This window comes from Periophthalmus magnuspinnatus, chromosome 10, assembly GCF_009829125.3.
Source record: "Periophthalmus magnuspinnatus isolate fPerMag1 chromosome 10, fPerMag1.2.pri, whole genome shotgun sequence".
NCBI classification, from domain to species: Eukaryota; Metazoa; Chordata; class Actinopteri; order Gobiiformes; family Gobiidae; genus Periophthalmus; species Periophthalmus magnuspinnatus.
In genome coordinates this window covers 24,631,680-24,655,844 of record NC_047135.1, presented here as the reverse complement: position 1 = coordinate 24,655,844, position 24,165 = coordinate 24,631,680, and the positions used below count along the sequence as shown (strand labels likewise).

At 37.7% G+C, this 24,165-nt stretch overlaps 1 protein-coding gene across 11 annotated transcripts in view; it reads right to left on the bottom strand.

The window, feature by feature from the left end:
- rapgef2b (Rap guanine nucleotide exchange factor 2b) overlaps positions 1-24,165 on the bottom strand; it is a 168,649-nt gene that overhangs the window by 84,066 nt on the left and 60,418 nt on the right. For all 11 annotated transcript variants that reach the window (XM_055225054.1, XM_033973486.2, XM_055225048.1 and 8 more), the window contains exon 4: positions 18,038-18,121. In XM_055225054.1, coding sequence (XP_055081029.1) covers positions 18,038-18,121 — 84 coding nt within the window. The remainder of the gene's footprint in view (positions 1-18,037; positions 18,122-24,165) is intronic.

Here is a 24,165-nt window from a genome sequence, read left to right as displayed (position 1 = left end):
AATGCATGTTTTTCAATGTATTTTTGAGCAATAAAACACCAATAGTTGAATATACGCAAGGTATGTTTAATGCTATACTGTATCTCTCCCTCTCTCTCCCCTCTCACCCTCCCCCTTCTCGGTCTCTGTCTCTCTCCCTCTTCCATCCATCGCTCCCTCCCTATATATCTTGATCTTCTGTACACTTAGTATCTTTATATTGCATTCAAGAAGTGAGTAAACTTACTTAGAGTAAACTTCTTCTGAAAGTTCAGACATTACAACAGGCTAAATCCAAATCGTACGCATTGCTCAGGCTGACCAATAGGGGAGTGGAGGAAGGACAGTCATGTATTATACTATAAAGTACATTGCATTTCTCTCTCTTTCACTCCACTCCTTTTCTTCAGAATTCTCTCTGTCGTCCTGTTGAGTCACTCACTCCCGGACCTCAGCTTGACTGGGACAAAATGAAAAACTCCCAAGTTCTTTGCATTCCTGTTTGAAATGAGCTGCTCCCTACCTGCCTGAGCGGGAGGGGAGAAAGTGGGAGACAGCGCACGCTCAGAGGCCAGACTTCATCAATCACACAGACACATGCAGACTACTGAACCAGCGGGGACCCAGAGCTGTAATGTGTTGTGTATGTAAAGAGTAGACAGGGAGGAGGGGTAAATAAGAAGGGGAAAGAAAATTGGGAGCTGATTGATTTAGACTGGGGATAGGGGGAGATAGTTGGTCACATCTGGTGTTTTGTCAAAGGGAATTACAGGTGCAGCGATGCGGGCTGGAGTGTGAATGTGGAAGTTATATGATTTTTTTATATGTAAGGAAATAGGAATGTTGAAGGAAGTAGTGGTTATGTAGTAAGTTTTGCAATCTGATCTTTTTTAGGAAATAGAAGGTTGTTTTATTACTTGTTCACTTTGAAGTACTGGTGCTAAAAGTAAACACTGCTACTATTACAACTTACCACTTCTACTACTGCTGCTACTACTAGTAATAGTACCACTACTACTGCTGTAACTAGTCCTGCAAGTGCTGCTGCTACTACTACTACCAAAAAGCTTTGGTTTGGTTATGTTATAAAATTGTATTAGCCACTTTGACTCTAAATGCACATTTTTTGCTGCTAATACTACTACTGCTATTGCTAGTACTAGTGTTACTCCTACTACTCCTACTACAACTATTATTACTACTAACACTTCTGTAATAGTTGTAGCCAGGATGATTGAAGCTATTTACAATATACTTGCTTCATTCTATAGTGGGAGCCAACTTTGACACTGATTCTCTTTAGTCCTGGTTCGTAATATTACATAACCTGCCCCACTTACACTCAAACTTTCGAGCTGTTTCATCCCGAATGTTACCTAACTAGAAGGAGCGTACACAGTGAAATGTGATAAAAGTTTATCTGGCTAGTTCAGTCCTATCATATTCACTATTTCTCCTTTACTCAAGTCATTTCTGTCTGGCCCCACTGCCTTTCGTTCATTGAGATTCCAGTCATACCTCATGTCAGTCTGTCTATCTCTATGGCAAACATGGACTTCCACCTTTAACTCCTATTTGAAAATACTGCCAATTTTAACAGTTAAGTTGTTTAAAAAGTTGTCTTATTTAATTTGTCTACCTATTCAGATCAACTAATATATATTATCTACTTTTATTTACATAATCTTGTGGTAAGCTCCTTCATGTTTTAGTCTTTTAAAGGGCCTGTATTACACTACTTCCTGATCATCAAAACCATACCATACAGTTGTGTTTTGCTTCATTCACACATGTTTAACACACAAACCCTGCATATGTACGCTGAGCTTTTCTATCAAACAGAAAACACTCTGTTCCACCTTGTGATGTCATATGGTAATACAAGAAGTGCTGCACTGTGTTTTTAAACTCCATACACCTTCACTGGAATCACTTGGATAAATTCAGCGCTGGAATTGTCAATCTCTACAGAACAAAAGGCAAACGGTAGCCATTAACTTGAAAACTACCACTACATGACATCACAACTTGAACCAGAGCATTTTGAGTACTACTATTAAAACATGCATGAAACAAAACACAACTCCAGGTATGTTTTTGATGAGGTAACAACATTATGACCTTTTTAAAAACCTGTACATGAAATACAATAGCTATACAAAAAATAAAAATCCTTGTAAAACTCGTTGAGGTACCCAAATCATATCTTCTCTACTTTCAAAATGCATTAAGCTAGTCTGGCATTTCTGTCCCTATTGTTTCACACAGGCTTTGTTGGGTTTTGTGTATATTCCCCTTTTGTTATCTCTTGTGCTGATTCTCTCTCTCTCGCTCTGCTCCCTCCGTCTTAACCGATACCTTTACAACAACTATTTGACAGCCAGCGCCACGTGTTTTACCATGAAAAGCCCCACAGCCCATGTCAGAGTGAACCCGCTTCACTGTGGACAGACTAAACAAAGGTAGTAAAGAGTTAACGCTTAGGTCGGCTGTTTTAGAAGCCCCGGTTTAATGCATGTTAACGCCACGCCAACATGGCCGAATACTGTCATACAAAGTGATATTGTAAAGGCTTAGTCAGGAACATGAGACAGTCCGCGATTCTTGTTTTGCAATCTAGTTCCAGAAAAGAGGAGTTGTCAGCCGATTGTGGTGGGAAGATGAAAAGTAAAGAGTAAGCCTGTTGGGGAGACGAGCTTGTACACTAGAACGGTAAATTCTTCATAAATTGCGACATTTTCGAAGAATTGGATGCATCAGTTTCAGTAGGGTGTACCGTTTAGGCTGACTTAACAACATTTTCTAAAAGATAATGGGAAAGTAAGTTAAAAAAGTACTCTAATATTATAAAGTATCAGTAGTATGTGAGTAGTAATAGATATTGTACCGTACAAGTAGCTCTTAGGGTCAAAATGAGATTGCTGCGTGCTGTCTGCATCTAATTATAAGAAGAAAAATGTATCATTGGAGAACCAGGAAATAAGGCTGGTCACAATTAGCATGCTAGTTGTTGTTAGCATTACGTTGATGGCAAAATTCCACTCTGGTCTCTCAAAGTTGTGAAAAGTGCTTATAAAGTCATCATGGTGAGTTAAATATGGACCGCTGCAAATAGTTTAAACTTAACCAGTCCTGTTTTTCATGTTTTAAAAGTGTAGAAATCATGTACAGCAAATTTAGGGTACCAACATTCAGAAGAACATAGTAATCCGCTTAGCAATAACATTTTTTTTTAGCAAATTTGACCAACACAAATAGCAATTCTGTCAACAGGACAAAAGACAACTAAACTTTCACCTGACCAAATCTGCCAACTGCTGGATTTTTTTTTTAATGTCACATATTTTCTGCTCAGACTTATACAAGAAAATCCTGTAAATCCCGGTGCTATGGGCTGACGGGTCTCTCCTATTATCGGCAACTTATATCGGAGCCAAGCCAAAAAAAAACAACCAAAAAACTAAAATAATATGTAACAAACTGGCATCTATTTGGGAAGTACCTGTTGCCACGTTATGAGTAATCCTAACAGAAAAAAAAGTCTGAATGACAACTTATTGATTACGTTTGGTATTATCTAGCCATATGTAACAAAAAAGTTGCCAAATACGTTCTTTTCACAATTCAACTGCCTAAAATGATCACTGCTTTTGTGCACTATAGCTCCGGTTCAAGCCCATAGGTGGAGTAGGTGGCAGCTTTGATCCCCGTGACTGCATTGTCAAAGTGTCACAAAATCGTACCACCAACTGTAACCCATGTGGCAGGTCCAATCATGTCCCTCCTTCACATTCCTGACATTAGCAAACCTCCAAACTTCCATTTTCCCGGAGGCTCACGCTTCTGGCAACGTGAGATATCAAAGAAGGGATTATGGAAGTGCATTTTCCCCAACACAAAAACGCTCTGGAGATTAGCCCTGGCCAAATACAGAGGTGTCAGATGTGTTGTGTGGGTGCAATGTATCTCCAACAAGAAAACTGTGAATAAACATTTACTTGGAGCAGGAAAGGGTTCGGGATATAAGATAAGCCAACATTGGAAGTACAGTACATGTATATATAGATCTAATGATGGTGAGATGTGTGCACAAGCTCGTGGTTATTAATAATTCACAGCTTGCAAATGTGTGCTTCAGTCTGGTGCCGCACATGATTGGCTTTGGAATAAGGCTGTGATATAGTCCTTAAGGATAAATACGTAGAGTAAGAATTAAGAGATTAGAATAATAAATAGACGATCTTTAAGAGATTATTTCAAAATACTCTGAACAAAATTTGCAGAAGTTGTTTAATGATTAGATGGAAACTACACTCCAAAAATGAACTGTTAACTATATATTTTTTTTTTTTTTTTTATCGTAGAGTATGTGACTTTCAAGAGGTGACCATGGAGATATAAGTTGTACATTATGCTGTGGAAGTTTGTAGCCAAAGGAAAACAAGAGTCAGGTTTGTGGAGATGCAAGCCCGCTCACAGTAAAGATACAAGTTTTTTTCAGCGGAATAAACACAACCAAAATGCCAAAACATGCCTTTATTTCAGTGATTTTTTTTTAGCTAAAGAGTTACATACTGCGGCTTTTATATTGTTTATGTTGAATCACCATAGAGTACATTTACTCAAAGTCAAAATCATAAAATAATTCAGTGGAAAAACAATGACACCGTTTATTTAAATAGGGTCAACATTTCATTTTTTGGCGTGTAAAAATTTGGATACAGATGTTATGTATTTACTTCCACCATAACCAAAGGCCTCTTACATTACTATTACAATAGAAACCTCTCTACCGATCAAACTAAACTAATATCCATTTAACGATATATTGAGTCAAAGTCCAAATCTGTGTCCTAAAGCAATTCATTGGCTTATCAAGTTTGAGTCACTAACATTGCACCTGTTGCTAAACTCAAGTTACTTTAATTATGTAAATGACTCATCTAGGACTGTTTGTTTTGAGTTTCATCTTTTCTCAAACCATGACTCAATACTTAACTTGGAATCCTGAACCATCGACTCACATATTGACTCGACCCAGTGAAATGAATCATGACTCGCGCTAGCTTATAGGTTCTATACCATTGATTGCGCAGGACCTCACAACCTGAATAACAAACCAAATCTATCGTTCAAGTTCGATAGCAAGGATGGCATTTCAAACAGAATACTAATTTGGGTGGCTTGACTCAAACTATGACCCCTTTTCCAATTGCGTTATATAACCTCGAATAACAGAAGCATGATTTATTAAAGGCGTACTGCGTAACATTTCTGTTTTAGGATCCATGACCTGTTTGTCAGTTGCAATAGCTCTGCCTGGAATTTTCTTTGTATAACATAAAACATATAGACCAAGTTACAGGTGCTCACGTTTAGAATGGATGTTTTTCGGGTATTTTTGAGCAATAAACTTAGTTCTAAATAAAATAAATGCAAGATAGATTTGATGTCATACTGTGGAGACAAGCAGGTAGCAGACCGATCACCAGAAAAGTCTTAAAAGTACTAACTATGTCTTGGTTTATGAAAATAGTGATGTCCATCATTCTGTCAATGTTTGTTCTTTTGCAGACCAGTTTTAAAAGGGGCTGTACCTACTGTTTTTTGCTAATGTAAAAAAAAAAAGTATGGTAAAAGCAGCTCTTAGGTTCAAAATGAGATTGCTGTGTGCTATCTGCTGTCTGCATCCAATTATAAAGCATTTTTATCAGCCACAAACCTGGAAGTAATGCTACTGAACTGTTAGCATGCTAGTTGTTGTTAGCAGTGCATCGCGTGATGGCTAAACTCCACCGTCGCCTTGGTAAATTGCGAAATTAACTTATAAACCCAACTAAGAGAATAATTATGATGGTAGGAATTCTTTAGGAAATTGAGGAATAACTTTGGACCACTGCAAAAAAGTTTAAAGTGGATTAGTTCTGTAAAAAACACAGCGGTTAAGTAATTTCCATTCCATTTTCTCTGGGCAGAGTTGGTGACAGGCTGCACGCTTCACTTTTCAACTTTAACCCTCAAGTTGCTGTCAGCTGACTGGCATATCCCGAGCCTGATTGGCCTGTCCCGCTGTATTATAAGACTCTGGAATTTAATTGCAACATGCATGACCAGCTATTAGCCCTAGCACCAGCCCATGATCCATTCTGTCTGAGTGAACATAGCTCTAATCTGGGGGTGTGAGGTGGATGGTGAAAGGGTGGTGGTGGTGGTGGTAAGCTGTTTAAGGGTGGACGCGGAGAGAAAGGGGGGAGTAGTCTTTTTTTAACCTGTTGTTCTGCGGTTCATGGGCACTGATTGGATGTCTGTTTTTGGTCTTTTGGCTTTCAGTACTACATGCTTACATCAGACAGCTGCATTTTGTTATTAGCTACTATGAAAAAGATGGGTTTAAGTTACATGTTTATATTTATTTATTAAATATGGGACAGTTCACATTGATCAACATGTGTTAGTACAGCATGTAAAAGTGCCAGAGTTAGCCATGCAGCCTAATTTTCATCTGTAGTCCCATTGGCAGGTTGATGGCAAGACAAACTTGTAACTTTGGGCATGCCCTTATTTGTATTTGAATTTATTCAGTGTGTTTTTTATGTTTTATGTTGCACTTTATCACCAAAATAAGTTCACAAACAATGGCAATAAAAGGATTCTGATTCTGAAAAAAAGGACATAGGCACAGAAAACATTCAGTCCATCATGACAAAGCACATAAAAAATCAGTGAATAATACTGTAGACATATTGGTAAAATTAGAACATGCTAAAAGCACAGCACATACATGAACAACAATAAACATAATTCACAGTCACTCAACAAGACAGAGACATTTGCTGTGATGCAAAAACACATACAGATTAGTTATGTTCACATGTCTGATTGTCCAGAAGCCACCGCTTCACAGATCTACTAAAACTATGGATAGAAGTCATATTCCTTATTTCTGTGGGGACCAGATTCCAGGATATAATAATAGGCCACTTTTTTCAATTTGATGTTCATTCAAAGCAAGCATTAAGATTTCAAGATAATCTACTTAGCATAAAATATAATTTTTGTAATTTTAGGTTTTTAGGTTTTTTTTCAATGGTTTTGAATGTGCTTAAAAGAGGCAATACTGTATTAAAAATCTAAGTTTAGGTTTGAGCACATATTCATCAAAATATCAAAATTTGAAAAAAAAATATATATATATAAAAATAGTTTGGTCAATTTTTGGTTTATATTGTAAATGTATTCAAGTGTAACATCTAAAATAAAAATTGTTGATATATTTAAAATTTCCATGATGGTTGTTCACAAGTCTATGTACGGGCATGATCTTTGAAAATGAAAAAAAAAAGAATGCTAGTAGGTGGTCTCCTCTCTCTGCTAAGCCTTTTAAGCGTGGACGACCGGACTGGTGGTGATCAGGTGCCCAGCCATTTTAACCCAAGAAGGCCAAAGCTTAAACCCCAGAGTTATGCAAGAATCCAGGCAGGAGCAACCCAGCGTGAAGCGTGCAGAGTGGGAGGAACAGCGAAGTGATTGGTTACTTCTGTTTAAGCCCATAACTCGTACCTCCAGACCTGAGCACTATACCATCCAGGGCTCCAAACAGGCCGGCAGCTGATCACCACGACCCACCTTCCAAACATAAACACAATTCCACACAGAGCTGGGACAACCTTTACGGCCCCAGAGTCCAAAATAGAACCGGAGATGACCCTGCCAGAAGTCTGTGATCTGCTCGTGACTGCTGCAACCACTAATGTGACTGCACTGGCACAGAATAGAGGAGAGGAGCAATGGAAAAAAAGAGAGTTGTTTCCTTGCTAAATTAAATGAATCTGTAAAAAGGCCTTAAGATAGCAGCTAAAGCTAACAACTGCCCAAGAATATATAAGTGGGGTTGTCAGAAGTATTGAAAATCAGATGCTAATTGATAATAAAACTAGATACACATTTGAGTAAGTACTGATACTAAAAAAAGTCACATTCACAGGACAGCTTTAGAATGATTTTGAGCTGTATCAGAACAAGAATAATGTACGTATAATAACATATACCTGGACAACTGAGGGGTTACACAGACATAAGCCCACATGGTAAAGGAACTACTACCATTTTATGTTGAAAATCCCATTCTATTGTCTAAAGAAAGTGTTATTATCGTTCTGTTATCGTAATCAGTATTGAGTATCAACTCTATTCCTTAATATCAAAACTGATAAATTTGAACATTTTGAAATTTTAGTATCTTAACAACACCAGGCTTGTGTAGTGTTTAAGTGAAGCTAAGTAAAAAGAACAATATTTTATTTGTAATATTAATGGGGAATTTTGAGACAGTCCAAGGGTTTCAGAGTGATGAGTACTGAGCCCTGCACTGTTGCCATAGGAATTAGCAATTCAAAACCAAATATATCTTTTGAATGGGCAAAAGTCCTCAAAATATAGCAGAAATCTGAACTTCATGAACTCAAACACAAAGATTTTTTTTGACATTTTACTTTTTAACTTGCATTAATTGGAATAGTATGGTTTGTATGGTGAATGGCGAGCAGTTTACATGAAACAGTCAAAATTGTTAAGATTTCCCATGGCAACGGTAAGTGACTCATGCATGATTTGGGATGTTTTTGCATTTCATGACAACACTTGTAATCATATTCTCATGAAAAGAGAAAAAGGAACTTGCCTTCTACAATCGAATCTAAAATCTGCCCAAGTGTAACATGCATACTTCATACATACTTAACATTACAGGAAGCTTTATAACATGAAAACCAAAACAACCTTGCATCAATACGATTTAATTGCATTTCAGTATGGTCCAACTTGTCCGCTTCAACAAAACCAAATCACATTCAAATCAGTCATCAAGCTGTCAGCATAACCCAGCTATCACTTTCTATGTGTTTTGATGACAATTCCCACAATTTCAGCAATTCAACAGCTAAAATATTCCAACATTTCAAAATCAAAATCCTCTCCCAGCACAGTCTGTTTCAGTTTCACAGTCAGCAAACTCTTTCTATCCCACCAAACAATACTTCTCTCTCTTCTCCCTTCTCCTGGCATCGCGCTGCGCTTCTGTCAAAATTCAGAATAGCTTCAAAACCATGCCTCAGATTCCACCGCACAACTTTTCACTACTAGCTGCATCTGATTTGGCGATCAAACAGATTTCTAAATAGCAAGGAAAAACTCAGAAGTAAGACATCTCAGTTTTTCAACACTTACCAAAATTCCTCGTCCAAGATAGTCCAAAGACTTCTAAAATAATCCAAAACGTGTCCGATATAACTCAGAGTAAGTTCCAAGTAGCGGTAAACTGGTCTGCATTTTGCCTTGCTGTCTGCTTGCTGTGAGCTAGCAGAAAGTGTGCGATCAGCTTCTGGACATAAGCTCCGCCCATTCTGCTCCAGGCCGCCACCTCTTTTGGCTGGGCCTGTGTGTAATGCAGTGTTGACTCTTGCCAAGCATTCCAGCGTACGGCGGACTTCCTGCTCCGGAGTTACATCTCACTCAAAGGGTGGGAGTGTTTGGGGGGTTGTGAATGGGGCATGCATCGTTGCAAGCAAGCATGGGTTTTCTGTTTCACATTAAGCTAATATAAGTTTGGGTACTGCTTTGCAATAATTATGCCTTAATTTGCCTTAAAGCCTAAAACAATACAATGAACACATTATATTCATATCTTATTAAGAATGATTCAGGCTACTACTACTAAAGGTAGGGCTGTCAAAAGTATCAAAAGATAGACTAGATACTCATTTGCGCAAGTATCAATATTGCAAAAAAAGTCACATTAACAGGACAAAATCTGAGCTTTTCTGAACAGATTTAGTATGATGTTTAGCTTTATCAGAACAAATATAAGAACTCATGGTAAGATAATGAAATAAAACTACATTTTGTTGTTTCTTTGCCTAGAATGTTCCATAATATGACATTAATTTATCGATCTCAACATAAAATGAAAAAGGTGGCGCCAACAGTCCAAGTTAGTTATTTCTGAGCCATGAAATGATTATAATGACATAACTGATGGATGGAGATATTTAATGCCATATTGTGGAAAATTCTAGGTAAACCAATAACAACAAGTAGGTGTTGGGCCCTCCCCCAGAAAGGATACGTAGTCCACCTTTAATGGAGGGGTAAGGGTAAAGAGTTAGGGTATTAATTAAGTAGTATTAATTAAGCCTGAATCATTCTTAATAAACTTTTTGTTCATTATGAATTAAGCCTTTGTTCATGCTTTAATATGGCTAATTAAATGGTAGTTATTCTAAAGTGTGTTGACTATGCAGTGAAAATCAATGAAGAGAAATTACATAATATGGCTAAGGGGAACTTGTGATCATGTTTCCAGTTGACACAGGCAAAATAAGGGTAGTTTTTTTTATTTTTATAATGACTAGGTTGGGCACGCTACTTAACAGATTTCATTTGACCTCACAAACAGGGCTAACAAACAGGACTAATTTGGATCAGTAGTAGAACAGGTGAAGCCATATGGAGTGTTAAGCTGACGAGGTTTACGATTAAAGCTAATCACCAGATAGAGTATGCTCTGGTGCCCGTGTAAAGAATAGCAATGATTACAGAAAAAGTAAAAGTTAAAATGCATAGGACAGTAACTCACTCAAGTGTTGGCTGTGCTTTATTAAACTCTTAAAACGTTTGGCCCGAATAATAAAAAATTCATATTCTTCAGGCAGATGACATTTTACTTCCTCACAATATCTATGGAAATTGTGACTACTGTGATTTAGACTTCTGTGATTTAGAAAGTATTCAAAATAACTTGTGTTATTAGTTAGAACTAAAATGTGCTGTGGAAATCAGAATATATTGAGTTAACTGTTTCAGGTCTATAGTTAGCCTCTGTCAGTAAAAGCATGTGGTTTAGAGCAGAATTCCAACAACACATTTATCAATTTTTTTGTGTTAAATGGAACTGACAAATAAAAATAAATTTACACATTTTTCACTTTGAGCTGGCTGTATTTAATTATAAAGCAATTTTATCTCCTACAAACCAAGAAGTAACGCTGTTAGAATGCTAGGTGTTGTTAGAATGGCATCCTGTGATGTGAAATGTGAAAGTTGTGAAAAGTACATTTAAAGTACACTGAAGAATTGGAATGCTAGAAATGCATTAGGAAAGGCCGCTTACATTTTTGTATTGTAGTACTTGTGACTATTAAAAATGCTAATAGCAGCTGCCCTGATTGTGTACAAGTTTCTCCATGGCCTAGAACCACCAAGTACATCTCCGACATGTTAGTGCAGCCATCTCACCATCTCGCACTCTGAGGACTTCAGGGACCGGCCTCCTGCTGGTGCCCAGAGTCAGGACTAAACATGTGGAATCAGCCTTTCAGTTTTATGCAGCTAAAACCTTCCTGAAAATGTGACACAGGCCTCTACTTTGACAATGTTTAAATCCAGGCTCAAAACGGTTCTGTTTAGCTGTGCATATGACTGAAAGGCTTTTATTCTGAACTCTTCTCTTTTAATGTTAATTTTATGATGATTATTTGTGATTATTTAAGTTTGAATTGTGACTGTAGTGTCTTTCTTATTTTGTTAAGAAAGAATTATTTTGAATTACTTTGTGTACAAATTGTGCTATACAAATAAACTTGCTTAGCCTTGCCTTGCCTTTCAATTTCTATATCCATTTAATACAACCATATAATAAACCATGATGGAAACACACTATTAAAATTGTTGAAGTCCACTACATCAGCATTAGTCACTTCATGAATCAAATCTCACGTATTTAACTTTCTATACACACGCATAAATTACCACTTAGTCACTGGAATTCACCATGACTGGGGCGGTTGCCAGCTGCCACCAAAAAAAGCTATCCACCCTGACCTTTTCTGTTCACACGTACATGCATGTAGAAAGATCCCCCATTCCTCTCAGCTAATGCAGCTGGGGTTGTGATATTCACACTATGCGGTGACCTCGCGCTGAGGGGGATTTCATATATGTCTATTGAGCAATGTTCAGTAGTTACCATGGTGACACAATGCACACATAAGCAAACACAGCCTGATATGTTTTTAATTGTCTGAAAACATGTTGGCTTGTGCTAGCTTGTGACTGTAATGTATTCTTTATGTTTTTTAGGGTCATCATATCGTGTGTCAAAAAACCTCTAATTTGAGTAACAGCTTCAGACTAAGCAGTGCCTCTAGCTAGCTTCACTGCCCCATTAAATCACTTCATAAAGTATTTCTTCATCATGAATTTAGTCTTTGTTCATGCTTTACTAAGGCTAATGAAGGTGAAGTTATTATAAAGTAGCACCGCACATGCTATTGCTAAGCTAGCAGCAATCAGAGGGGAAATACGGGGAAATGAAACCATTGCAGGGTTAAAAATGTGAAAATGATTACCAGGAATCTATAAATCTTAACATAGCTTATAATTTCTGTATTTTTCTAACATGTTTTGAAGAGTATGGCTAATTTGGTCATTGGTGTGAAAGTGAATAAAATAGTTTGCAAAGCTAGTTCGTATCAGTAGATAACCTTACTGCTGATGATTGCATGTTTTTTTGTGTGAATACTGCATTTTTTGTGGTTTCCAAGCTTTTGTCTGGCAATTATCCAAAGTCAACAACTCACACAGATTCAGAGATTTTTTTTATTATTATTTCAAATTAAATAACCAATCTTTCAGGCTAAGAACTGGACAAATTTAAAACCAGTTGCCCGGTACAGTTATTTTTCATAGCTTGTTATTCTAGTAGTCATTTCAATATGATTTTACATAGGTAAAATTTTGTTTATTCTAAGGTCCTGTGTTCTGAATTGTCTTTTCTCTATGTTATAAAGTTTCTTCCTCATCAGAGCTAAAAACACTCTGATCCACCTTGTGACATTATTAGGTGGTATTCCAGGAAGTGCCCCTAAATGTTTTGATAGTTCATTCACCAGACTTACATTTTTCTAAAAATCTCATTTAAAATAATACTTGAAATAAGCTAAGGTGTCAAAACGTACCTCAAAAAGAAAAATTGCTTTACATTTTTGTGCATTACTCATTCACCCCTCACTCAGTGGCACTAAGCTAATATTGTAGCTACAGCTGCCCTGGGGTAGATTGGCAGAAGCGAGGCTGCCAATTTGCGGCCAACTCCGACTGTCAATCACTCACATACCACACTCATACCAGACAATGTGGCTGAAGTACCTTGCCTAAGGACGCAACGGCAACTGTTTATTTTCCACTGGCGCCCCACTGTGGCACCTGATATTCCCTGGTGATCTCCCATCCAAGTACTAACCAGGCCAAGCCCTGCTTAGCTTCTGATATCTAATGAGATCAGGCTTTGGTAGTTGAGCCACTTCATTTGGACCTAGCATTTTGACTTTTATTAAATGGACTTTATATTCATGATATAAATTAGAGAGCCTGCTTGTCACCGGTTTTCAACAGCCTTCTATTAGCCAAATAACTGTACTATTAATAACACCATAACGGACCAGAATTGCAGAGGTAGTGCCAAAAGAACAGTCAGCAGTTTCATAACTGCCTGACATTTGGAATTCTGTCCTACACTCTCACCACTCTACTTTCTTCTCTTTAAAGCAGTGAGGACATGTCCCTATTTTACTCCCATGTTTCAGCCTGTATTCAGTTTCACGCTTTAGCACGTCTCGCGGTGAAGCTCTCCAGACCTCCCATTTACCGACTGCCTGGCGGATCACATCTCAATACGACTTTACTGTGCCGGATTTGTGCCAGGAAAAAACGCGACCGAGGGACACGTGGAGATGAAGGATAGAGTTCTCACTTATGACTGATGCAGATACAAGAAGGGAGGAGGGAGGCATTTCTGGTCAGGGCACGTCTGAAACTCAAATCTGCGCGTCTTTAAAAGCTTCAGGAAATCCCGCCGGGCTCCTGTTCATTTCCTCCTGTCACAGTCGGTTTAGCCCCCGACTCGTTGATCTGTACAATTCCTGCGCTTTGATGCTGAAGCGTGCAAAGGGTTAAAGAGAAGTCAGAGAATGAATGGAGTCAAGTGGTGGACAGAGATGAGGGAATAGGTGGAGAAGGGTTTAAGCATTTGCATGGGAACCAAACAGTAGCTAGTTCGACTCCTGTGTGAAAACATGTTATCAGTGGTGGCCTGGATAAATCACATTGCTGAATCCTGCCTGGGGCCAGTTAGCAGGAAGGGCATCTGGTGTGAAAATTCACCCATCAGAAGCAGAAGCCATCATTGTCAGATCTCGGAAGTTAAGCAAGTCCGGGCCTGGTTAGTACGGTACTTGGATGGGAGACTGCTGGGAATATCAGGTGCCACCCTGGGGCAACAGTTGCTCTGGTGCAAACTGTTCAATTAATTTGATTTATTTATATGAAGCAGTTTTGGCAGCTGAAGTTGTGTTTAAGTGTGAAGTTGTGTTTAAGTGTGAAGTTGTATTTAAGTGTGCTATATAAATCAATCAAAGAACAAATATACAGTTAACATGATACACAGGCAAAGACCAATTAAACACCAATAAAACACCAAGCCAGTATTAAATGCCAGGGAGAAGAGGTGGGTTGTGTCCTTAAGCAAGACACTTCAACCACATTGCCTAGTGTGAGTGTTGGTGGTGTTTGGAGAGGCTGATGACGCAGATTGGCAGTCTCACTTCCATCCGTGTGCCCCAGGGCAGCTCTAGCTACTGTGTAATTAGCGTTAGGTTCAGAATCAGCAAAAGCCTAGCTGAAATCATTATCTTGGCATTAGTACTATATTGGAAATGGAAAATATTGACATGAAGTTTCTGGCAGACTCTGATATTAAATGCGAGCTGAACAACAATGACACATGAATGACAAAACACTGGTAATGCATCTTCCATTTAAATGAGTGTTGAGAGTGCAGTGAGACAGAACTGTTGTGGCAGCGCTGTCACTCCTCTCCTCCCTGTCAGTCAAATGGGACTATCTTTATGACCTCCAACTCCCTCTGACTTCAGCCTGATGACATTTGAAAATAGAATGTCAATGGGGGAATATGTCACTGACTGTTTCCTGAAATATTGAGTTAAGTGACAGACAGCACTCATATTAAGTGGGTGTGGACATGACATTTTTAAAGGAAAGTTTAAACCATGGAGACTGACTTTTCCATAACTTAAAACATAGGCAACGTAACATTTGTGACATTATATGCAATACTATGCAGAGGAATGACATAACATGGACTGCCAATGACTACAATTAATTTCTATCAACAAGAAAATGGTCTTGTAGTGTTGATATTAATAATTATGTTTTTGAATTTTGTATTTGAACTGCTTCTCTACGTATTTCACATTAGAAATATTAAACATTCATTACTTAGTCACAATACACTTTACTACTTCACTACACCGCCTTGGGGCATACAGATGGAAAGGCAAGTCTACCTATCAGCATCAACAGCCGGTCCCATCACCACCAATCACAGTAACATAATTAATTAATTCATACTTAAAAAATATTCCTCAGACAACATGAGTTGCAAGATGCAAGTTGTGTTGAAATTGCATGCACTTAGACTACTAGATCACTTGAAGGGGCTGTACCCATTTCATTTTCATGTAATAAAGTAAAATTTGTTTTATAAAATTGTAAAAACAGTTCATAGGTTCAAAAAGAGACTGATATGCGCTGTCTGCATCTAATTATAAAGCACTCATATAGTCCACGAACCAGGGAGCGAATACTGGCGCGCTGCTCGCATAATATTAGTTGCTAGCAAGTTAGCAGGAATGTGTTAAGAAAGTGAGGAACTTTAAAACCAAGTACAGCAACTTTTAACAGTCTCTTCCTCACACTAAGATAAAGTAGAAAGTATCCTACTTCGTACTCTACAATCCACCCAGACTGTAGTGCAAGTATCGACCTCCAAACCTCCTTGAGGGAAGAACACTAATTGCAGTGCTGTGCCAGCCAAAATCCCTTAGTAGTTTTGCCTGATTTTATAAATGAGCAAGTCCAGTTAGGTTTCAGTGATACACTACATTCTTCCTAGAAGCAAGCTCTAAGTTGAAAAAGTTATCATTAATACTTCATACATGCCAGTAAAAGTTATCATATTGTTTGCACTGGATTTTGAGCATAACAAGTCAATGTCAATGGAATCAGAATTGTTGCAGCCAATTCCTATGTGTAAAACCTACCTCCTATTTAAATCTTACCTGTGATTCTAATATAATTTCATAAATCTCTCAAATGTCCTAATTGTGAACTAAATTATGATATTAAAAAGTGAATCCAAAATCTAAACCAAAAACAATGCAGCAGTCTCACTAGCATCACCGTGCACAAAGAAGCTAATTATAAACTCCGTAGTGCCTGAGTGCACTCCCCTGTATGCGCTTTCTAAACACTTTGTCTCCTCCAGTGCCACCTCCGAGCTGTAACTTAAATCTTAACATACCTACAGATCTCACCGGAGCATCCCACATGCTCACCTTGGCAGTGTGGAAAAGGTTACACTTAAATGGGATGAGGTTTTTGGCCTAAGTTCTTAAGTTTTAAATGTTGGCGACCCGGCTGTTCAGGATCAGGACAATGCCGAGCCGTATGCGGAGCCGTAGGTGTGTTATGCAACGCTAATGCATGAAAAGATCACTGTTTCACAGACACCCACAAGAAGGGAGCTTGTAAGAGATCCAGCCTGTGGAATGGAAGCTTTGAGGTGCTGGATAACACAGTGAAAATAGTGAAGAATTGAACATGTATAGTTCTGAAATACTGATTTGTTAAATTGTCCAAATTATTTGTTCAATTAAAGCCACAGGATGAAACTTTTTAGCCATAAAATAGACTAAAATAAAATCATGGAAATGTTCCTTTGGCTATAATCCTCCACAGTATGTCAAGTATGTCATAAAACGTATCTATCTCCATGAAGAATGTTCTGAAGTATGGCATTAACTTTCTGTTTCAATGTAATAATGGAAGTAAAGTGCCAACTCCAAAAAGTTACATATTGTACCTTTAATAATCATAATTATTCAGGTCACAGTAATAATAATAATCATGTGATTTTCAGTTCAATCCATAAAGTACATCTAAATGTTAAGTACTTTTATATCTGGCTGTTTATGTCACATTAACTCCTCGTCTCATAAACTAGAGAAATGGTATTGCATTAAACGAAAATGAGAGAATATTAAGGATTTTACTGCTGTTTGGTCATGGTGTTATAATCATGTGTTTCTTCTCACAATAACCTTAACACAAAAATTTTATATCATGACATCGATATTGCAGATTTATGTCCAAAATTAAGTTTGAAAATCAATCTATCTATCATGTGTTATTGCTACACTTTGGCTGCTGCAACTTGTGACTAATAAGAAAACCACTTTTGTTATCTTGTTATATTTTTTTTATTGAAAAAGCTACACGACATAAAACACACTATTACTGTCTAGGCACAGACTGTCAACATTAAAGCCGCACTTTGTCACTTATCTATCTTGCATTTATTCCATTATAGGTATGTCTTATTGCTAAAAAAATACTATAGAGGCTGGCTGGCCTCTCAACAGATCTGACCTGTACCTCAGCCTGGTGGTATTACCTGCATGTCTACACCTTTGTTTTACAAGGCAAAAATAGGAATAAATTTACAATGTCAGCCTCAATCAGTTAGCATGCTACTGCCATCCTATTGCTATGTTAGTCCTGTGCTATAAGTAAAGTGCAACCCGTCAATCTTTTCTTATTCGTCATTTTTATTGAGAAATCTTTATCAAAACACCGCTGTATGACTCCATATTTCAAAATTACCCTATCAGATCAATTGTGGGCTGTTGACGATAAGTTCTCACACATTCAATTTCCCTTTACTAACTATAAACAAGAAGTAAAGCTCAGGAGGAACCGCTGTTTACTTCCGCCGATAAGAGAGGCAGCTTTGGATGATTTGTAAAAAAATAGAGAAGATGGCTGTCTAAAGTTAGCTTGTTATCAGCTGTTGTTCTAAATGGAGTTTGGCTCAGGGAAGATGTTGTTTAATGGGGGGTAGAACTGAAATGGCGGCGGCGCTTACCTGCTCCTGGGCAGAAACATGGACTCCTTGATGAAGACTGAGCCAGATAAGAGGATGTACCAGCAGCTTCCAATGTCATCAGGACTGGAAAAAAAAAAGGAGAGATGTATTAGATGTATGCAATCAGCAAAAATATGAATTTATAATGCACTCAGGCTAGACGCAAATCAATGCAATGACAGACATAGTTAGTGATTTGGTTAACCTTATGTGACACTGAAAAATGAAAGTTGGACACAAGATGACAGTGGCTTAGTTGGTAGACTGTTTCCTCTCTGATCTGAAGGTTGACGGTCTGAATACCGCAGGAAAATACTGTAATTGTGTCGTTTAGCAAGACGCTTAACCTGCCTCGGTCCTAGTGTCTGTGTATTGGTGTAGCTTTTTGGCAACAGTTTGCTCCTAAATACATGTAATTATTTTATTTAAACAAAAAATACCATAAAAAATTGATAATGTGTGGTACAATAATACTTATACATTTAAATTAAAGTGTTGTGCAATTTTATAGAGGTGGAAAGTCAACTATGTGATTCCATGGAAATAATAAGTTAAAACCATACGTCGGTACATTCCCCAGGAAGATAGATACATTAAGGCCATATTGTGGAATATTATAGGCAAAGGAATAACATTTCCATGGAAACAAGCAGGAAGAGCCCCTCTTCCAAGCCAAGGAAGAGTCAGGTTTGTGGAGATGCAAGCCTGCTCAGAGTAAGGATGCATTTGTTGCATTTTTTTCAGTGCTATAAAAACATCTATAATGAAAAAAAAGCTTCTATTTTAGTGCACTTTTGGCCAAAAAGTTACAAACTGTGGTTTACTCAAAAGTGCAAGCCTAAAATAGTAATATCATTTGCTTTCCTGACAATACAATTCGACTATTTAAATGATTTTAGTAGAGCTGACTTTTGAAAAACAATTTTCACACTGCCTTAATTATGTTACATAGGAAATTACAACAGTGATTGTGTCAGCACATTGCCAGTAGATCATAATTCTTGTGGCATGATATCCTGCCTTTGCAAACTCCCTTGAGCTAAATATAGCTCACAATTTTCCAAAGGAATAAGATAAACACTGCAATTCGCCTGGGAGAAAGAACTATGAATGAACTAGAGATTTCACGTCTCATCCGCCCACATTGGAACCAGACAAGAGAACTTCATCTAATAAATAAACTCAAAATGACCCTCGATTAGGCAGCCATCTTAAAACACAACTGATGCATTAACATTCTCCACATTTTTGACATTTGGACAGCTATTTACGTCTTCAAAGTGATGGATTTGCACGCAACGTTCCATATTAAACTGTCAGTTCAGATAAGCAATGTAACTCATTATAAAATTCATTACAACTCATATTTCCCCCTACTTGTCCACCTCGCTTAAATTCTTAGCATTGGGATTCCTAAGAGATTATCTAGCTCGCGCTGCCGAGATATGGTCAATCTTCCATACACGAAAGATTACCGGGGATGTTAACCTAGCTAGCGTGTGTAAACAAACCATGGCTAATGCGTGGCTTCATGAATCTGTGGCTATCCAGAGAGCTTAACTGTTCAGAGATAACATGTAATCTTTATGTAGGCTGGACAGGAAGTAGCTAGCACGGTAAAAACATGCAAAGGGTGAACATGCAAGTATTCAATGTGCAAAAATAAAAATATTGCAGGGAAAATACATCCTCTTTTGACAGGTGAAGACAAGAAATTGCAGTTGTATAGTAGGAAAGAGGAAGAAGAACTCAGCTGAAGGAACGTGCTTTCACGAGCTGAGAATATGACAAAACTGCGTGGGTTAGCATGACAGAAGTGAAATATTTTAAATTACACTTTACAACTGCCCACTATTTTGTTTTTCTTTAAAGTAGGCCTGCACATTATCGACTTCTCATCAATATATGAAAACTGGAACAATTATTTTTGCGGTCAATATTTATCGTGGTACTTTTTCCTTTGAAGTAGTGGGGTACTTTTTGGTATTCTTCTGTTCTCCGATGAGATTTGACATATAAAGAATTGAATAAATTACTTCTATTACTTTTTTTTTTTTTTTTTTTGACAATGTTCCTCACTTGGAGTATTTTTTGGGAGGTTAGTGGTATCGTTTATCATCTATATTTTCATTTTTGGTTTCTCAAACTTTTTTTTTTACTTTTTCAGCAGTAAGGACAATGTTTTGTTTGTAAGGTAAGCTAGGCAAGCTAACAAGCTCCATCCCAGCATCGCCCAAACTTTATATAACTACGGACATACTATATCTTCCTAGTTCTATCCTAAAGTAAATACGGTGCTAGCATAATTACTCGCTAGCTTGGCTGTAACTCTCTACATAATTATCTCCGAGTACACCCCATTACGGAGTGCTCATTAGGCCAAAATTAGCGCTAGCAGTACGAGATTTGTGATTAGCACTGAGCATTTTCACCTGGCCTTGAATGGAACCTCTAATTGAAAGCTGTGCCGAATCAATAGTTGGTCAGACATAAGAAAGGCTAGTCTGGAATTTTGCAACGCTATCGCCCCTAGAATTCACCACAACTTTTCACTGACAGGGATAATTCAAGTCATTTCTTTCAACCATTTCCAGTAGAACTAATGAGAATAGATTGGCTTTAAAATGTATATTATGGTGTGGTTTATGATCAATATCTTTGTAATTACTGGACCAGTTCGCATAGAAGCAAAACTGACACAAAGTTCAACGCCATCTCTGTTAGCGAAAGTCAACTAAGGTTAAATTATCTTTTTATTATGAATCCCAAACTATATCACTATATTCAAACACGCAAGAACTTTCTGTCAGTTGAAATGAGAGATATTATGCAAAATTGACTTTTAAAAGCTTTTAGCCTTATTATAATTGTTTCCCCTTTTCATTTACCCGCTCAAAGTTGTATATAGAGTGATTTGCCAAACTTTGCACTTTGCTGCTTTGGGATTCAGCAGCGTTGTTAGCCATTCTGGTGCAAATTAATAATAAAATGTGCTCTTTGCTAGCGTGGACTGTAGCCATAGGCAGGCCATCAGCGTGGAGAGTGCCACAAAGTCAGTGGTATCATCTCTTTTATGATGTAATTTTAGATGAACATTGTGATAAAGAAATGGGGTACATAGATAGCTATAAAGCAGATAAATGCCCAATATGTCTTCTTTAAGGTTCAGCATTTGGGGATTTTTTTGATGTTAAGGTTATTCTATTTCATTCAAAAACCTTGGCGTTCCTAGTTTTTTAGGTTGCTGCCCTTTATCTGAAATAATAATCGTACATTTCAGAATGCTGCGAATGCAATCTACAGAACTCCCTTTCCACGAAACCTATTGTAAACCCTGTTCCTTCTGCTACTACGATCACTCCATCAATTTAACCCTCCTTGCTAACTTCCCGAAACTACAAGACACAGATGTTCAATTATTAATTACCGAAAAAACAGGAGCCCCACATATGGCAAAGGAAGGGGTGGGGGAGGAGAAGAAGACACCAACATAAAAACGTATGAGGAGGGAGTCTGCCATGACAGCTTTGACTGAACTGGGTCAGGAGTACTGGAAGGAAGCTCCATCGTGTTTAGGTTTCCCTCCCCAAGAAACCTTCGAGAAATGGGGTTGCACCAGGGAAGCAGAGGTGAATGAGAGGATTCCGGGGGCGGGGAAAGGGTAATGAGAACATCCAGACGAGCATGTGCCGAGGTCGGATGGCTTCAGATAAAGGCATTAATCACAAGTGAAAGGTTATCGAATCTGAGTTAGATCTCCATAGCTACCATCTAAATGCATTTGACTCCATGTTAGACGGACTGGGAGATTGTGTGTGACGAACTGCTTGAGTTTAGCGTTGTCTTAAAGGAAGTGTATGTAGCCTTCGCTCTTACTGGTTTAAGAACGGTATTACAATCGCAACTGAACCTGGGTTGCCAGTGCCTTAACATGGATACTGAGGATAAGGTTGAGGACCAAAGAGAGTCCTTTTAGGTTTAAACCAAATGGATTTCAGCATTGTAACTGGCAACACAAATGAGAGATTCGTCTGATTGGATAATGTCTTGAGAACCAAAAAAAATAATTATAACATAAACAACTTGGTCATTACCGGTATGTCCAATGTTTTTGTAATCAAGAATAAATCAGCTTTACAGTTGTTATCAGTAAAAGCTATATTTGATTTGGACATGGCTACCTTGTATCTGGGGACACAGTTAAGTGATGTTTATTGAATTTAAAATCAAAATCGTACATACGGTTCATTTAACAGGTTTGGGTATTATAAAAGATCCTGACAAAGAAAGCGTAGGAGTTTAAGTTTTTTATTTTGAAGATTTCACAATAAAACTCTCATGAGAACCATAGCGGAACAGTGTAGTGGTAACGTTATGAAATGAGCAATTGTCCAACCAAACCACAAAAGCAGATATTCTTTCTCTGGAATGTTGTAAAGCGCTTTAACACTAAGTTCTCCTTCACTAGACTAAATACTAGATTAGCATGTCTAGAAATTAGATCAATACTTGTATGGAATTTTTGTTTAAAAGTTTTTCAGTTTGTTTGTTTTTTCATAAAATTTAAATGAATGACTACATGGGCATACTTTTCAAGAAAGGAAATCACTTTTGTTAGAGATTTGTCAAGATTGCCATGGGGAAATAATGTTTTGAAGAGATTTTGACACCAGGCTGAAACTTTTTTTTTTTCTCTCTTTTATTTCAGTTGAGCTTGATTTTACCATTTACTTGTCACATTTGAAGGTGGGCAGACTATCGAAATATTGATTGAAGATTGTTTATGATTCAAAAAAGTTTGATTTGGAGATTTTTATAATTTAAAACACTGCAAAATAAGATAATAATAATAATAATAATAATAATAATAATAATAATAATTAAAACTGCAAGCAGTGATAAAGGCCCTCGCCACCCCTTGCGACCGCGGGGTACACGCCACCGTGGAGATCTTGCCTTTCGTTCCCGCTTACATCGCCCCTCCCCCCAAAATCAGCGTCTCAGTAATACTACTCCATTCATTCCAATGAGACCATTTATGACATTGTCACGCCTGAACGGTTGGAAATAGAGGTATGTCTTCATTGGCTTTTTTGTTCAGTATGATGAGAGGAATATGTGTACCAAATTTCAATGGTCTATGACAAAGTAATTATTTTTCATCCCAGTTAACCAAAACCCATGTATTTCAATGAGAAAAGTCAGACGTTGCCATGGCAACACCTTTGAAATTAGAGATATGTTCTTATTGACTTTTTTGTTCAGTTTACCAAGCCAAATGTCCATGCCCAATTTCAAATGTTTACGTCAAAGTAATTTTTTTGGCCCAATTCAAAAGTTCAAGGGGGCGCTGTGGAGCAAAAAAAATTCTGACATATGTAAATTGTGTATCATTTCGTGTAGACCAAGATTTTAAACAAAATGTATATTAATGCCGGGAAATAGGACACTGCATGTGTGAGTTATGCACACTTTAACACTTCAAAATATTGCTTTTTTCTTTGCAGGCTGGCCACACCCACATTTTATGATGTAGAAAAATCCAAGACAGTTCCCTATAATCCCACATGGGTCTAGTTCATTTTCACCAATTTGCAAGTTTCTTGAATGAAAATCCAAGGCGCAAAAAATCCAAATGTGAGAGGTAAAATTTTGAAAAATTGGGGTTCCGCCCACAATGGCCGACTTCCTGTAGGTTTTAGGGTGGGGTCATAATATAATTTTTTACTTATCTTGACATGTTCTATGTTTGTACCAATTTTCATTTGTCTACGATGAAAAAGGTCTGTCATTGACGTAATGCATTTTGATTTTTGAGGTGGCGCTATTGAGTCATTTTTAAACATTAATTTTTTTAAAGATCAAAATAATAAATTTTTCACCAACCTTGAATTTTGGGTCCAATAAAATTGACTTTTCGTTAACGTTCAGGGGGTCAAAAGTGGCTTCAATTCGGCCACCAAAATAATAATAATAATAATAATAATAATAATTAAAACTGCAAGCAGTGATAAAGGCCCTCGCCACCCCTTGCGACCGCGGGGTACACGCCACCGCGGAGATCCTGCGTTTCGTTCCCGCTTACATCGCTCCTCTCCCCAAAATCAGCAACTGAGTAATACTACTCC